The sequence below is a fragment of the Mytilus trossulus genome, chromosome 4, assembly GCF_036588685.1.
Source record: "Mytilus trossulus isolate FHL-02 chromosome 4, PNRI_Mtr1.1.1.hap1, whole genome shotgun sequence".
NCBI classification, from domain to species: Eukaryota; Metazoa; Mollusca; class Bivalvia; order Mytilida; family Mytilidae; genus Mytilus; species Mytilus trossulus.
The window spans coordinates 84,295,190-84,314,058 of NC_086376.1; the positions used below are offsets into that span (position 1 = coordinate 84,295,190).

At 30.8% G+C, this 18,869-nt stretch overlaps 1 protein-coding gene across 6 annotated transcripts in view; it reads left to right on the forward strand.

Annotated features, from left to right (window-relative positions):
• The window catches only part of LOC134716179 (exocyst complex component 6B-like), a 53,905-nt gene that overhangs the window by 27,788 nt on the left and 7,248 nt on the right, over nt 1-18,869 (forward strand). For 4 of the 6 annotated variants that reach the window (XM_063578999.1, XM_063579000.1, XM_063579003.1 and 1 more), the window contains 9 exons: nt 290-401; nt 2,577-2,656; nt 5,227-5,281; nt 6,053-6,125; nt 7,619-7,725; nt 10,156-10,176; nt 14,649-14,790; nt 15,437-15,510; nt 17,882-17,994. In XM_063578999.1, the coding sequence (XP_063435069.1) occupies nt 290-401; nt 2,577-2,656; nt 5,227-5,281; nt 6,053-6,125; nt 7,619-7,725; nt 10,156-10,176; nt 14,649-14,790; nt 15,437-15,510; nt 17,882-17,994 (777 nt within the window). The remainder of the gene's footprint in view (nt 1-289; nt 402-2,576; nt 2,657-5,226; nt 5,282-6,052; nt 6,126-7,618; nt 7,726-10,155; nt 10,177-14,648; nt 14,791-15,436; nt 15,511-17,881; nt 17,995-18,869) is intronic. The other 2 variants (XM_063579002.1, XM_063579005.1) reach the window with 1 other exon arrangement.

The following is an 18,869-nucleotide window of genomic DNA, read 5'->3' on the forward strand; positions in this document are numbered from 1 at the left end:
TAGCTTTACCCCTTTCTCTACTTCTTCTTGACAAAACGAAAATGTACGAGTCGAGAACATCTGAACAATGAATGGAATACATACTACAGACAACATGTTAAACGACAAATTTTAGTGCACATCACTTTGCAACCACTCGTCAGTAATTTTTATTGGTAAATGCACGTTTATGAATGATTACTGAAAACTTTTCAAAAATACGGATAATTTGATAGATTGTTACTGATTGTGTCAGAAGGGGGTTGGCATCTATGTTCTTGTAAATGTGACATCATTTGTATTATTGCAGTCACACAGAAATAGATGATATGATAAGAAAATCAACCAATTTGCTGTTGACTCGAACACTTGGAAGTTGTTTGTCTTCTCTTATAAAAAAACCTAGTCTTACATTGTTACAGGTAAGTTTTATCCTAGTCTTACATTGTTACAGGTAAGTTTTATCCTGTAGTCTTACATTGTTACAGGTAAGTTTTATCCTGTAGACTTACATTGTTACAGGTAAGTTTCATCCTAGTCTTACATTGTTACAGGTAAGTTTTATCCTGTAGTCTTACATTGTTACAGGTAAGTTTTATCCTAGTCTTACATTGTTACAGGTAAGTTTTATCCTAGTTTTACATTGTTACAGGTAAGTTTTATCCTAGTCTTACATTGTTACAGGTAAGTTTTATCCTAGTCTTACATTGTTACAGGTAAGTTTTATCCTGTAGACTTACATTGTTACAGGTAAGTTTTATCCTAGTCTTACATTGTTACAGGTAAGTTTTATCCTAGTCTTACATTGTTACAGGTAAGTTTTATCCTAGTTTTACATTGTTACAGGTAAGTTTTATCCTAGTCTTACATTGTTACAGGTAAGTTTTATCCTAGTCTTACATTGTTACAGGTAAGTTTTATCCTGTAGTCTTACATTGTTACAGGTAATTTTTATCCTAGTCTTACATTGTTACAGGTAAGTTTTATCCTAGTCTTACATTGTTACAGGTAAGTTTTATCCTAGTCTTACATTGTTACAGGTAAGTTTTATCCTAGTCTTACATTGTTACAGGTAATTTTCATCCTAGTCTTACATTGTTACAGGTAAGTTTTATCCTGTAGTCTTACATTGTTACAGGTAAGTTTTATCCTGTAGTCTTACATTGTTACAGGTAAGTTTTATCCTAGTCTTACATTGTTACAGGTAAGTTTTATCCTGTAGTCTTACATTGTTACAGGTATGTTTTATCCTAGTCTTACATTGTTACAGGTAAGTTTTATCCTAGTCTTACATTGTAACAGGTAAGTTTTATCCTAGTCTTACATTGTAACAGGTAAGTTTTATCCTAGTCTTACATTGTTACAGGTAAGTTTTATCCAGGTAAGTTTTATCCTAGTCTTACATTGTTACAGGTAAGTTTTATCCTAGTCTTACATTGTTACAGGTAAGTTTTATCCTAGTTTTACATTGTTACAGGTAAGTTTTATCCTAGTTTTACATTGTTACAGGTAAGTTTTATCCTAGTCTTACATTGTTACAGGTAAGTTTTATCCTGTAGTCTTACATTGTTACAGGTAAGTTTTATCCTAGTCTTACATTGTTACAGGTAAGTTTTATCCTAGTCTTACATTGTTACAGGTAAGTTTTATCCTAGTCTTACATTGTTACAGGTAAGTTTTATCCTGTAGTCTTACATTGTTACAGGTAAGTTTTATCCTGTAGTCTTACATTGTTACAGGTAAGTTTATCCTGTAGACACCATTGGTTATTGCTGTTACTTTCAAATATATATAGTTCTCAATTATTAGAGTTATGGTTTTGGTCTTAAAACTAGGGTACAGTTTGAACAAAATTATGCGACATATTAAAATTGCATTTTTGAATACCGTTAGGTAAGTGAAGTTTAAAAGTTAAGCAGCCAAAACTGTTTTACAGTATTGCTATTATTATTATGATTTATGACAGGGACACTTTTGGAAATAGTTATGGAATCTTTTGTTAACAGAAAACTTAAACTTGTATCTCAGGGCAGAATGTATATTATTTAAAATTTAAACAGTATGAGTGAACAAATTCTCAGTCTTTATACATGTTTCACAATATTTTTATTTTTCCTATACCCTTTTCTCATTGCTTCAAAGGAAAGGAGAACTGTGGATTCATTAATTTTTGTGGGTATCAATTTTTGTGGATTGCTGAAAACGTGCATTTTTGTGGATATTATATTTTGTGGTTTTGCCGATCTCTGCATGAAAAGCTTATTGAAAAATAATTATGTGTGAACATTTGAATTTGTGGTTAACCTGTACCAAGGAAACCCACGTAAATTGGTATCCAACAAATGATAATGAATCCACTGTATACCCTGTCTCATCTATCTGTCCATGTGTCTTGGACCAAAATCTGTTTTCAACATTACTGCATTACTGCTGGTAATTTGGATTTCTATTGATCAGGAAGTAGCAAATCTCTATGTTAACGGTATTATTAAATGACTTGACTGACTCTTTCAAAAATGATAGTTGATATGTACTACTTAAAGATTTCCTTACAGAAACAAAATTGTTCATAATTTTTATATTTATTTTATTTTTAGTTAATACAGATTTCAATAAACATGAACTACTTAGAAAAATCATGTTTATATTTAGAAGAATATATTTCCAGTATAACTGGGTAAGTCTTGTTGTATGTGAAAGTGTTACATATAAAATAATTTTGGTAGATTTTTTTTAGACACATTTTTAGCTCACCTGTCCCGAAGGGACAAGTGAGCTTATGCCATCACTTGGCGTCCGTGGTCGTCCGTCGTCTGTTGCGTCTGTCGTCGTCGTCGTCTGTCGTCGTAAACTATTTCAAGAATCTTCTCCTCTGAAACTACTGGGCCAAATACTTTCAAACTTTAACTGAATGTTCCTTAGGGTATCTAATTTATAAATTGTATCCGAAGTTTTGATCTATCAACAAACATGGTCGCCATTGCTAAAAATAGAACATAGGGGTCAAATGCAGTTTTTGGCTTATAACTCAAAAACCAAAGCATTTAGAGCAAATCTGACAAGGGGTAATATTGTTTATCAGGTCAAGATCTATCTGTCCCGAAATTTTCAGATGAATCAGACAACCCGTTGTTGGGTTGCTGCCCCTGAATTGGTAATTTTAAGGAAATTTTGCTGTTTTTGGTTATTATCTTGAATATTATAATAGATAGAGATAAACTGTAAACAGGAATAATGTTCAGCAAAGTAAGATTTACAAATAAGTCAACATAATGGAAATGGTCAGTTGACCCCTTTAGGAGTAATTGCCCTTTATAGTCAATTTTTAACCATTTTTCGTAAATCTTAGTAATCTTTTACAAAAATCTTTTTCTCTGAAACTACTGGGCCAAATACTTCCAAACTTTAAATGAATGTTCCTTAGGGTATCTAGTTTGTAAATTGTATCCGAAGTTATGATCTATCAACAAACATGGTCGCCATTGCTTAAAATAGAACATAGGGGTCAAATGCAGTTTTTGGCTTATAACTCAAAAACCAAAGCATTTAGAGCAAATCTGACATGGGTGATTTTGTTTATCAGGTCAAGATCTATCTGCCCTGAAATTTTCAGATGAATCAGACAACCCGTTGTTGGGTTGCTGTCCCTGAATTGGTAATTTTAAGGAAATTTTGCTGTTTTTGGTTATTATCTTGAATATTATAATAGATAGAGATAAACTGTAAACAGGAATAATGTTCAGCAAAGTAAGATTTACAAATAAGTCAACATGACGAAAATGGTCAGTTGACCCCTTTAGGAGTTATTGCCCTTTATATTCAATTTTTAACCATTTTTCGTAAATCTTAGTAATCTTTTACAAAAATTTTCTCCTCTGAAACTACTGGGCCAAATACTTCCAAACTTTAACTGAATGTTCCTTAGGGTATCTAGTTTGTAAATTGTATCCGAGGTTATGATCTATCAACAAACATGGTTGCCATTGCTAAAATAGAACATAGGGGTCAAATGCAGTTTTTGGCTTATAACTCAAAAACCAAAGCATTTAGAGCAAATCTGACGTGGGTAATATTGTTTATCAGGTCAAGATCTATCTGCCCTGAAATTTTCAGATGAATCAGACAACCTGTTGTTGGGTTGCTGCCCCTGAATTGATAATTTTAAGGAAATTTTGCTGTTTTTGTTTATTATCTTGATTATAATTATAGATAGAAATAAACTGTAAACAGCAATAATGTTCAGCAAAGTAAGATCTTCAATTAAGTCAATTTGACCAAAATTGTCAATTGACCCCTTAAGCAGTTATTGCCCTTTAAAGACTTTTTTCACAATTTGTTCATCATGTTGACTTACTTTAAAAAATCTTCTCCTTAGAAACTGCTGTATCAATTTCAGCCAAACTTAGGCTAAATGAGTTTCAGAGTATCTAGTATAAATTTTATATTTTATTTCCTTGTATGTCAAGAAACATAGCTCCTATGGCTAAAATAGAACATAGGAGAAAATGATTATTTTTTTTGGCTTTTGAAGAAAATAGGACGATCCAAAAAACATTTAAATAAATTGAAAAGCCAAAATAATCATTGATGAGAGATTTAACCAAAAGAATTAAGGTGAGCGATTCAGGCTCTTGAGAGCCTCTTGTTAATTATATCCCCACTTTAAAAAAAAAATGGGGGTATATGGTTTTACCTTTGTCAGTCTTTCTCTCTGCCCAATATATATTTTTTGTCACATCTTTCTTTAATTTTAGGGATTTCTGAAAGCTACATGTATATTGAGTGATGTGTTTTACACATTATAGCCAACTTTTAACTTTTGGTCACATTTTTATTTGTCTCGGGAACTACAATACAAGTATTTCTGAAATTGAGTTTCAGGTTTTAAGTGAGATATACAGTGTGATGCTTTTTTAGATTCATTACCCTACAACTTCCTTTTTACTGAAATATTTGAGTTTGGGGTATCATCATTGAGCAGTAACTCACAGTTTCACTTTAATATTGCATTTATTTAAAAAAAAAAAATGAAAAATTAAAATATCCATGTCACTCTATTTTCACACATACACTTCTGAATATTTATATCACATTAGGGAAAGGTCCCTATTGATCATTACATGGAGACCTTCAGGAGATATGAACCCATATCCAAAAATGAAGATCCCTAATAATATATGTATGTATATAAGAACATGTAGATAGATATTTTGTTATAAAGTACACATGTGTTATGTTTTATTACAGTGCTCAAAATGACAGTGTTCATATGGCCAGATTACATGGTACAACTATGTTTAAGGTTAGTACATTATAGGAATAAGAGTGCCTTAGTAGCTGAATGGTACAAGTAGTTCATCGTATGTATCACTAGTCTAACAACTCTGTGGTTGTGAATTAGAACACCAAACATGGAAGGTACATTGGACTCCAATCTTCATTGACTTAGATTGTCAGTTTTCCTGCCGAAGTTCATTTTTCTTTTCTTTCTGTGGACTCCAGCTTGCCCCACCAATAAAAACTTGCTGCCACAATATAACCAATAGTGCTGAAAATAGTATAAACACAACTATCAACTAATCAAGCATTCATGTTATCAAAATATTTATATAAGTTATGAGTTCATTGAATAAGGTTGTAAAATTGCATCTATGTATAAGTTTAAAGGTATTAGATTAGATATTAAAACCTCAAATTGCACTGGTGATATTGGGAGAAAAAAACTGTTCAATTCCTTGCAAACTACGCTTTGTCTATGAATTTTGTTTCTGTTCAACTGTCTTTTGGATTTCCCTGACCTTCACTTAGAGATTACCTTAAGAATGGAGAAATACAATTTGATCTCTGAAATCTTGAAGGGGAGATAATTAACTTTTCAATATTTAGAAGGTAAATTGTATAAGTCGTTTTGCAATAGCTCATCATTTCCAGCAGTTCTTCTAGTGGTCTGCATGTATAAGTTGATTTTAACAGTGTGTACTTAAAAGCAAATGTAAGTTTACTTTTAGCCTGTGACATTAAGATTGCAATTATATTATGTGATATTTAAATATTCTTTTTTTCGCTGTTTTAGGATGCAAAAAGTGATGCAGAGGAACATATATACAAACAGCTGAATTTGAAAATAGATGAATTTTTGGATCTTGGTGAGTAGTCTTATGACTCATAAACATGCTTACATTCTATGCTTGACATATATGCATCATGTTTCATTTTCAGAATTATAGCCCTTTATTAAATATTTTGGAGAGTCATGTGCCATTTTAGGTTTTTTAAAACAACATTATTACACTTTTACACTGACAGCAGCAATTGAAATTCAAACACAGTGTCCCCCAGAACCTTTTACAAATTTTGACATTGAAGGTTGTGTGGTTACTGTAAAAAAACTGGTTTAGATCTACAACCAATTCAAGAAAACAGTTTTTTACCGAATTTCCAAAAGAAAAAAATGATTATTGATTTGTGGATGTAAGGTTGTTGGGCATCTGGGTGGGAAGGTGGCTCTCAAACAGGATTGGTGCATTTACTCATGAACCATTCAATTAAAGCTATTCAAATTTTAATACATTGTTACTGATGACAAAATGGAGGTCAACTTCAATTTTGACTATTTTCACTTCACTGTCAGAAGTTATGGTTCTTGAAAAATTGATTAACGGTCTTTCAAGTCGTGTCTGTGCTTTAACACATGAAAAATTCAGCCGAAGCTTTTCAAATTTTGATATGTTGTCACTGATAACAAAATAGAGGTCAAGAGCACTTGAAACATGAAACATTGAAACATTTTATTTCACTAAAGGCCTCACATGAGGCATGATAGTACAATAATATAACAAACATATTTACAAATGCATGAATAAATGGGAAGGTAAATATCGTTTGTAAATTGACATTAAATTTTTACAGAACTTGGCTTAGCCAACAAGAACAAATTTATCTTTGCTGTTCATTAAATTGGAGTACCTCATAGTATTTTTAATTTTACAAATATCTGCAGGCAAAAATTTCAGCCTTTCAGCATTAAAGAAAGTACAATCATATATATATAACGAAATTCATCTCCTAGCACATTGCTGTTACATAAATCACATATTCTTTCTGATCTATCAATGCTATAAAATCTACCACGCTCAATAGGTAACCTATGACTACTGCATCTATATTTACACAAATTAATTCCAAGAACAAAAGGCAATGTAGTTAAATAATCTTCAAAACCAAACTCAGACTTATACATTCTATAATTTAAACATTTTGAGGTATTAAATGAGCCTTCCATTCATTTACAAACAAATTGTGGTAATAGTGTTTCACATTTTTAGACAACTGACAATTTTTATCTATATATTGATTATTCCAGGCATTAATAAAACCACATTCAGATATAATATCTTTAATTCAACCACTTAGAGTGGTAAACATTACCAGAATCAAGTTTATATAGCATTTCATACACTGTACGAGAAATTTTCTAACTATTGAAGATTTTCACTTTTACTGTTCAAGAATTATGGTTCTTGTGATATATATTGAAAAATGGCAGATCACAAATAAATGTTAAAAACTCCAGTTTGCTGCTGCTCTGACAGTCTCTTGTTATACACTTTATATAACATTTTTTTTTATCATTTTACAGCAAGCTATGATTGGTTGTTACCAGAAGCCAAAGGTCATGCCTGTGGCTATGTCATAGATTTAGTGGCATTCCTACAAAGTACCTTTATGTCTTTCACAAACTTACCTGTAAGTATATCAATAACTTATGTAGGTTCATAGTATTATTACTGGTGGTATATTGTATTATTACTATTGGTGTATAGTATTATTTCTGGATTACTGGTGGTGATTAGTATAATTAATAGTACTGCCATTTCTGTTATATTTATATATGTTCACTCATAATTTATTTTCCTCTTTACTTATATCTTTTTGAGGGTCCTTTCATATTTCTTCTGTATTGTTTTAGGGTCAAAATGTGCTTTAAAACAAAAAAAAGTACATACACTAGATTTTGTTTAAAAAGAAAAGCAATAACATAAGTTGGGAACATACACATGTTATATTCTTTGACAGATTTGATTTTAATTTCTATTGAAAGAGACATGATGAGGTTTGTCTTATTACAAGAGAATTTACATTGGTTAAGTAAAGTTAAAGTTTTTATACGACCGCAAAATTTGAAAAAAATTTCGTCGTATATTGCTATCATGTTGGCGTCGTCGTCGTCGTCGTCGTCCGAATACTTTTAGTTTTCACACTCTAACTTTAGTAAAAGTAAATAGAAATCTATGAAATTTTAACACAAGGTTTTATGACCACAAAAGAAAGGGTGGTATTGATTTTGGAAGTTTTGGTCCCAACATTTTAGGAATTAGGGGCCAAAAAGGGCCCAAATAAGCATTTTCTTGGTTTTCGCACTATAACTGTACTTTAAGTTAATAGAAATCTATGAAATTTTGACACAAGGTTTATGACGACAAAAGAAAGGTTGGGATTGATTTTGGGAGTTTTGGTTTCAACATTTTAGGAATTATGGGCCAAAAAAGGGCCCAAATAAGCATTATTCTTAGTTTTCGCACCATAACGTTAGTATAAGTAAATAGAAATCTATGAAATTCAAACACAAGGTTTATGACCATAAAAGGAAGGTTGGTATTGATATTTCGGAGTTTTGGTCCCAACAGTTTAGGAATAAAGGGCCCAAAGGGTCCAAAATTAAACTTTGTTTGATTTCATCAAAATTGAATAATTGGGGTTCTTTGATATGCTGAATCTAACTGTGTATGTAGATTCTTATATTTGGTCCCGTTTTCAAATTGGTCTACATAAAGGTTCAAAGGGTCCAAAATTAAACTTAGTTTGATTTTGACAAAAAATGAATCGGTTGGGTTCTTTGATATGCTGAATCTAAAAGTGTACTTAGATTCTTGATTATTGGCACAGTTTTCAAGTTGGTCCAAATCGGGGTCCAAAATTAAACTTTGTTTGATTTCATCAAAAATTGAATAAATGGGGTTCTTTGATATGCCAAATCTAACTGTGTATGTAGATTCTTCATTTTTGGTCTTGTTTTCAAATTGGTCTACATTAAAGTCCAAAGGGTCCAAAATTAAACTTAGTTTGATTTTAACAAAAATTGAAATCTTGGGGTTCTTTGATATGCTGAATCCAAACATGTACTTAGATTTTTGATTTTAGGCCCAGTTTTCAAGTTGGTCCAAATCAGGATCTAAAATTATTATATTAAGTATTGTGCAATAGCAAGTCTTTTCAATTGCACAATGGCAAGAAATACCTAATTACACAATATTGTGAAATAGCAATTTTTTTTTTAATTAGAGTTATCTTTCTTTGTCCAGAATAGTAAGCAAGAAATATCTAATTGCACAATATTGTGCAATTGCAAGAATTTTTTTTAATTGGAGTTATCTTTCTTTGTCCAGAATCAACTTAAATCTTTGTTATATACAATATACAATGTATATTCACTTTTTACTACCAACTGATAAATTAAAACAATCTTTACCATTCAGTGATAACAATCAGTTTTTTTACATCTTAATATATTATGATGTATTTAAATGAGTAGTTATTGTTGCAAACTCCATTAGAAATTTTAATTGAGATTAGTTTTGGAATAAGGGAAAGGGGGATGTGATTAAAAAAATTGGGTTCAATTTCATAAATAAAAAGAAAATTTCTTCAAACATTTTTTTGAGAGGATTAATATTCAACAGCATAGTGAATTGCTGTAAGAGAAAACAAAAAAATTTAAGTTCATTAGAACACATTCATTCTGTGTCAGAAACCTATGCTGTGTCAACTATTTAATCACAATCCAAATTTAGAGCTGAATCCAGCTTGAATGTTGTGTCCATACTTGCCCCAACCGTTCAGGGTTCAACCTCTGCGGTCGTATAAAGCTACGCCCTGCGGAGCATCTGGTTTTATTGAGTATCAATACCACATTTGCTAGTGCCCTTAAAGCTGGTTTAATGTAACCTGTTTTAGAGCTGTTTCAAATATTAATATGAACAGAAAAATTATATAAACTGGTTTTGTTATGTATTTAAAAGAAAAATTTGTTAAAATGTCAATAATAATCATTTAATGTTAGCGTTATATGATAAATTAGTTAGAAAATATTCATTCATACATGTATACAACTTTCAGGATATATATTTACATCTATTGGTAAAATAATCTAATTCTTTAGCATCTTGTTAGTTGCATTTTCTTGTATTTAAGACATCTTTTGTTACATTTTAATGCTTCAGTTAGATTGTTCTTCAGCAGTTCTTTTTAACAATATAGAAATTAATTTTGAGAGAGAAAATAGAGTTTTAAGTGTCAGAATGGAACCCTTAGTAAGTCCTGACTCCAATCTTGAATGACTAGAGTTGTCTGTATGATTGGCATGCCTCTATATTTACATAAATATAAACATTGTTATATTCTACTTATAACTACAACTTATTTTGCCAAAAGCAATGTGATGTAAAAATAACCTAATGTCTTTTAATCATGACAAGTTACAGATCAAGTATATCACTTGGTGTCCATCGTCATATATAGAAAATCTGATAGTAAAATTGTTCTTTTAGCCATGAAATTTTCAGATGAATATGATAACCCATTGTTGGGTTGCTGCCACTAAAATGGTAATTTTAAGAAAAGTTTGCAGTACTATTTGGTTATTATCTTAAATATTATTAATGATAAAGACAAACTGTAAACAGCAAAAATGTTCAGCAAAGTAAGATCTACAAAAAACTTTTATATGACATGAATTGTCAAAAAGACCTCTTTGGAGTTACTGCCCTTTAAAGACATTTTTTTCTGAATTTTTTCATCTAGTTTGCTTGCTTTAAAACTGCTGAATCAATTTCATCAAAACTTAGGCTGAATGAGTTTCAGAATATCTTGTATAAATTTTGTATTTTATTTCCTTGTATGTTAATAGCACTATGATTAAAATGGAACATAGGGGGTAAAATGCATTTTTTTGGCTTTTGAAGAAAATATGACAGATTCAAACTTATTACAAAGAACATTTAAATGGAATTTAAAGACACTCATTAATATATATTGGAAAGAATTTAAGCAAACAATAATAGGTGAGCGATTCAGACTCTTGAGAGCCTTTTGTTTATTCAAAGTTTTAAAACTTTTAAGGAAAGTAAGTCTGACTCACTCAAACATAATATGAAAAAGATATAAAATTTCTGTAGTTTTATGGTTATGTTTTTGAGAAAAATTGTGATTTAAATAAAAATCAGATTGAATGTTCAATAGGTACTTATCTAGTAACTAACCTTATTCATAACAATATCAATATCACATAAAATGCTGGAATTTGAATCTTCATGTTTATATAATAATTCCCTTCATCATTTTCTATGGGAAGACTTTATTTGTGGACTCATAAATTGAAGTATGAATCATGAAAATGTAATTTTACCTTTACTTTGGGAAACTATGAAACACAAATTGATGACATTTTTTTAGATCAATGAAATGTGCTCCTTGTATTTAATAAAGTGACATACATTTGTTATTATTTTGTATGTTAAAGTTCACATTTTCATTTCTTTAATATTATTGTTGAATATCTAAACCAAATTTTATCAATTGGCCATTTGGGGCCTCTGTGACAGAGCTGTCTTAGTAGATCTGTTATATTATCCTGTCAACACTGAGGTTGTGAGTGCAAACCCTGTGTGCTCAACTCCAATTTTACTTGACTAGAATAGCCATCTTTCCTACTGAAGCTCCTGGTTCTTCATCCAATAATATCTAGCAGTCTGCAGAGCTGAAAGTGGCTTCAAAATACAGAAACAAATCATTGGAATTTCATTCATTTTTATAGATCTAATTATGAATGTTTGTTGTTTAAAATTAGCCACGAGTTGATGTGAATTCCACAATATGTTATAAACACTAAAACTTGCAAAAATAAAAAAAACATAGTCAAAACTAAATCTACCTGAACTTAGTCTACATATACATAGATAAAGCATGATTGCACTTAAAGAATTTATGCATTTCCCTTTTAAGAATATATGCATTTCCTTCCTTTAAGTATAAACAAAAGTAAAAATTGTGTTCCATTTTAAGAGATTTTAGTTTAAATTTTGTTGCATGTAATGAACAACAGCGGGTATGTATCATGTATGCCCCTCCCCCTTGTATTGTTTCAAATATTCTTCTAGAATTAATTGTGTAAAGTATGCACTTGAACTGTTGAAAGGTATATTTTTAATATTTTTATATAATTTTATTCACACCAAAATTTTTTTTGGAAGATGTTGTCCAGGGATTGAGATATTTAAAAAGTTACCTAATTAAGTCAGGTTAAATTTCAAAAATTAGCTATATACCGGTATATAGGAAATGAATTATATTTGTATGTCTTTTCCAAGAAAATAACACCACATTAAATTTAATATAAAAATAAAAAAATGTGGTAATGCACTGGTATCATTGCCAAGGAGAAATAAAATGAATGTAAGCAATTATAGGCTACTGTATGGCCTTCACCCATGAGAAAAACCCTAACATACGGTTGGCTATAAAATGCCCTGGTATGAAAAATGTAAAAGAATTCAATTGAGAAAACTAACAGCATAATTAGTAACAAAACAGTTTACAAAAACAATTATGACAGACATGAACCGACAATAGCCACTGAACTACACGCTCCTGACTTGGGACAGGCACCTAAAATATGTGGCTTGGTTTAACATGTTTGTAGCAATCAGCCGTACCCCAAACCTAACCTGGAACCTTTAGGTAACATTACAACAGAAAAAGCAAACAATTAAAATCTGTTGAAAAAGGTCAAACTCATTAGATAGATACAAGCAGAAATACATCTAACAAAAACACAAAGTGGACGTGGATGGGTACTTGTACATCCCATATTTCATATAGAACATAATGAAAATAAAAAGCTTATTCTTAAACTGCAGCTTATGAAATTGAACATGCCATATGGTGACAAGTAGAAGCAAAATCTAATTGAAAAAATACAACATTAAGAGACTTGTTTGAAACTTTTATATTACTTTTAAAGGATTTTCCAATTTAAACAAAAATAGAAGCTCAAAATAAAAGCGATACAACACAAGTTTTAGCTATAAACAAATTATGTCAGAGCAATTGCACCTTTTTTGTGGTATATTAGGGTTTAATCTGCACACTGAAAAATAAACAGAAATCATTGCTTACAATTTCCATCTTGCTTGTAACCTTTACCATAAGTTTCGATGACCTTTGCCAAACACTGTCATTAATGCCTCAAAGTTCATGTTATAATGCACATTTCTTCATGCCACATTATGTAAACGAATCTTGCTTCATGTTAACTTCTTCTCCTTTAGTATTTGTAATCAAGATTAAGCTTGTTTCAGTGTTCGGTGAAAACATGGTAAAATTCTGATAACTCTGCATTGTCTTAGAACTAGTCATTTTACCTCAAATATAAAATAAGGAATCAAGTATCCTCGTGGATACTTTTATAGCAAATATGTTTATATTGCTCCTTTTGGAAAATAAGGGTACATGTTTCAAAGCTCATAACAATCTGCTATCCCTAAACAAATTATACAATAAATTTATGGTCATAGGTACATTTATATTTAAAGAAAGTAAACATTTTTTTAATTAATTGTCCAGTTGAAAATGTTGTCATTTCAATTCAACTATCATATAGATTTTAGTATTTCCAAAGGAGTAGGTCCAGTAAGACCCCTTTTTGGCCCCAAAATATAGCAGTTTTACAAAATTGTTAAAATGTTAATTTTAGTTATTTATTGGACAGTTGAATGCTTCTGCTTCAAAAATATGGGCTGTTTTTGACAATACAATGCACATATATCGGGTTGTAACACCATTAAGTCATGCTAAATTACTGAAATCTTCAAAATTCTATCATTTTAGTTAAATTTTAGACGGTTTCCGTGTAAAACAAAAGTGGCCACATTCGTGTTCATCCTTAATATTGAAATGTGAGTTGTATTTTATGATAATACATAACATATATAAAGATTGTGGATGAACACAGATGCGGTCAGTTTCATTTTTGATAAAAACCATCTGAAAAGTGACGTTTTTTGGCATATTTGAGAGATTTTTCATATTTGAGCTTGAATCGGATCGTTTTTAATGACTAAATCAGTTAAAATATCTTTCACATAAACTAATTCAATCAAGTGAAATAGACACTTAAGTGTTTAAAAGGTGGTCAAAATCTTTCGTCAGATTAAATTGAAATTTGAGGCCAAAATAAGTCCTTACCGGACCTACTCCTTTACTTTAAGATACATTGTTTTGACTATTAAAAGGACCACTTCTTAAATAGGAACATCTCATATATGAAGTTAATGGTACTGTAAATTCATATATTATTGCAATGGATTTTTTATTGTGAGAAATGTGACAATATCAGGTAAACAACAATAAAAGCTCACATTCAAAGCACCATAAAATTTTGCAATCATACTAATTAGAATACTCATTTACCCCTGAATCACAATACAGTTGATATTAACTTGTGTTTGTTTTACTTGTTTCTAGACCATCAAAATTTAAGACAATATCTGCAAGAGTTTTAAAGACTTACTATGGTTGAAGAAAAATTTGTAACTCTAAAATTTATTTTTTAGGAAAAGGTAGCCAAAACTGCCTGTATGTCAGCTTGTAAACACATAGCTAACAGTCTCAAAGAATTCCTGTTGGACAACGAAACACGACAACTGACAATGGGATCACTTCAACAGTTTAACCTAGATCTTATACAATGTGAACGTAAGTATAGTTATTATCTTTATTGTGTGCTTACTATATAGATATAGGAAGATGTGGTGTGAGTGCCAATGAGACAACTCTCCATCCAAATAACAATTTATAAAAGTAAACCATTATAGGTCAATGTATGTCCTTCAACACGGAGCCTTGGCTCACTCCGAACAACAAGCTATATATACCTATTCCTGCTTCACCAAGAGTACAACTCTGTCTGTTTGTCTAAAAAACTTTGGTACTTAACTTTTGTCAAGCTTTTCTTGACTTCTTTTAAAGGGCATGACTTTATATTTGATATGCAGCTTAACAATCCTTGAGTTGTAATGGGTAAGCAATTTGTACAACTGTTGTGCAACTAGTTGATGTTTACCAATAAGTTTGAATTTAATTAAACAATGGTTTTATCAGGAAAATAATGTCAGGTTTTCTGGGCACCAATTAAGGGGTATGATCAGTTAAGTTTCAGTGTACATGCAACCTCAATCAATTGCATACAGCATAGCAAGTTCAGACCTGAAATTTTTCTTCTATAAGTATTACATTAAGTCAACCCTTAAAATGTTAAGTCTATAGAATACATGTCTTCTCAAATTAAAACTAATTACATCTTGTCAACACTCATTATAATTTGATGTTATTGTTTTTACAGATTTTGCAGCATCAGAACCTATTCCTGGGGCAAATGATGGCAATCTGCTGCTTGCCTTTGCTGGCATTAGACAGGTAAAATGACTTCCTTTAATGTTTATCTACAACAAAGAACTTTTTATACGACCGCAAATTTTGAAAAATTTTTCGTCGTATATTGCTATCATGTTGTCGTCGTCGTCGTCGTCCAAATACTTTTAGTTTTCGCACTCTAACTTTAGTAAAAGTGAATAGAAATCTATGAAATTTTAACACAAGGTTTATGACCATAAAAGGAAGGCTGGTATTGATTTTGGGAGTTTTGGTCCCAACATTTTAGGAATTAGGGGCCAAAAAGGGCCCAAATAAGCATTTTCTTGGTTTTCGCACTATAACTTTAGTTTAAGTTAATAGAAATCTATGAAATTTTGACACAAGGTTTATAACCACAAAATAAAGGTTGGGATTGATTTGGGGAGTTTAATTTTCAACAGTTTAGGAATAAGGGGCCAAAAAAGGGCCCAAATAAGCATTATTCTTGGTTTTCGCACAATAACTTTAGTTAAAGTAAATAGAAATCAATGAAATTTAAACACAATGTTTATGACCACAAAAGGAAGGTTGGTATTGATTTTGGGAGTTTCGGTCCCAACAGTTTAGGAATTAGGGGCCAAAAAGGGACCCAAATAAGCATTTTTCTTGGTTTTCGCACCATAGCGTTAGTATAAGTAAATAGAAATCCATGAAATTTAAACACAAGGTTTATGACTATAAAAGGAAGGTTGGTATTGATTTTGGTAGTTTTGGTCCCAACAGTTAAGGAAAAAGGGGCCCAAAGGGTCCAAAATTAAACTTTGTTTGATTTCATCAAAATTGAATAATTGGGGTTCTTTAATATGCCGAATCTAACTGTGTATGTAGATTCTTAATTTTTGGTCCCGTTTTCAAATTGGTCTACATTAAGGTCCAAAGGGTCCAAAATTAAACTTAGTTTGATTTTAACAAAAATTGAAACCTTGGGGTTCTTTGATATGCTGAATCTAAAAATGTACTTAGATTTTTGATTATTGACCCAGTTTTCAAGTTGGCCCAAATCGGGGTCCAAAATTAAACATTGTTTGATTTCATCAAAAATTGAATAATTGGGGTTCTTTGATATGCCAAATCTAACTGTGTATGTAGATTCTTCATTTTTGGTCCAGTTTTAAAATTGGTCTAAATTAAAGTGCAAAGGGTCCAAAATTAAACTAAGTTTGATTTTAACAAAAATTAAATTCTTGGGCCTCTTTGATATGCTGAATCTAAACATGTACTTAGATTTTTGATTATGGGCCCAGTTTTCAAGTTGGTCCAAATCAGGATCTTAAATTATTATATTAAGTATTGTGCAATAGCAAGTCTTTTCAATTGCACAGTATTGTGCAATGGCAAGAAATATCTTATTTCACAATATTGTGAAATAGCAAATTTTTTTTTAATTAGAGTTATCTTTCTTTATCCAGAATAGTAAGCAAGAAATATCTTATTGCAAGAACTTTTTTTAATTGGAGTTATCTTTCTTTGTCCAGAATCAACTTAAATCTTTGTTATATACAATATACAATGTATATTCACTTTTTACTACCAACTGATAAATTTAAATAATCTTTACCATTCAGTGATAACAAGCAGTTTTTTTACATCTTAATATTTTATGATGTATTTAAATGAGTAGTTATTGTTGCAAACTCCATTAGAATATTTTAATTGAGATTAGTTTTGGAATAAGGGAAAGGGGGATGTGATTAAAAAATTGGGTTCAATTTTTCTCATTTGAAATTTCATAAATAAAAAGAAATTTCTTCAAACATTTTTTTGAGAGGATTAATATTCAACAGCATAGTGAATTGCTCTAAGAGAAAACAAAAAATTTAAGTTTATTAGAACACATTCATTCTGTGTCAGAAACCTATGCTGTGTCAACTATTTAATCACAATCCAAATTTAGAGCGGAATCCAGCTTGAATGTTGTGTCCATACTTGCCCCAACCGTTCAGGGTTCAACCTCTGCGGTCGTATAAAGCTACGCCCTGCGGAGCATCTGGTTAATTCAGAAATTAGCAAAAAAATAATGGTCATACTGTTTTCACCACAATGAATTATATTTCGATATTTGCTTATGCTATTTTTTGGCTGTTTTAGCAAGGGATTTTACAAACACAAGATATACTCTTATAAATAGATAAAATGATGTAGATGTTAGAAACCATTAACAGGAAAATTCTCAACAACTTGCCTTATTTTTGAATTTGACATTTTTTGCCCATGTACAAATATTATGCCTTTACAAAATACTGATTTGTTTCTTGTTTTCTTGATTTTGACACTTTCTGTACTTGCACCTGTACTTATTTTATAAAGTACAATGATAGAATTGTGAATAATTAATTGTGTATATATTATCGCTTGCTGACTGTTCTACTTACAGTTACTTGATTTGTTCCTGAATTGGGATTGGTCTTTGTATCTAGCAGATTATGGACAAACAAACTCTAAATATGTCAGAGTACAACCACAAGTGGCATTAAGTTTATTAGAAAAGTAAGTTTAGATCAAAGTTAGAATCTGAACAGTTGGTTAACTCTGAATAGTACAACCACAAGTGGCATTAAGTCTATTAGAAAAGTAAGTTTAGATCAAAGTTAGAATCTGAACAGTTGGTTAACTCTGAATAGTACAACCACAAGTGGCATTAAGTCTATTAGAAAAGTAAGTTTAGATCAAAGTTAGAATCTGAACAGTTGGTTAACTCTGAATAGTACAACCACAAGTGGCATTTAGTCTATTAGAAAAGTAAGTTAAGATCAAAGTTAGAATCTGAACAGTTGGTTAACTCTGAATAGTACAACCACAAGTGGCATTAAGTCTATTAGAAAAGTAAGTTTAGATCAAAGGTAGAATCTGAACTGTTGGTTAACTCTGAATAGTACAACCACAAGTGGCATTAAGTCTATTAGAAAAGTAAGTTTAGATCAAAGGTAGAATCTGAACTGTTGGTTAACTCTGAATAGTACAACCACAAGTGGCATTAAGTTTATTAGAAAAGTAAGTTTAGATCAAAGTTAGAATCTGAACTGTTGGTTAACTCTGAATAGTACAACCACAAGTGGCATTAAGTCTATTAGAAAAGTAAGTTTAGATCAAAGGTAGAATCTGAACTGTTGGTTAACTCTAAATAGTACAACCACAAGTGGCATTAAGTCTATTAGAAAAGTAAGTTTAGATCAAAGGTAGAATCTGAACTGTTGGTTAATTCTGAATAGTACAACCACAAGTGGCATTAAGTCTATTAGAAAAGTAAGTTTAGATCAAAGGTAGAATCTGAACTGTTGGTTAACTCTGAATAGTACAACCACAAGTGGCATTAAGTTTATTAGAAAAGTAAGTTTAGATCAAAGGTAGAATCTGAACTGTTG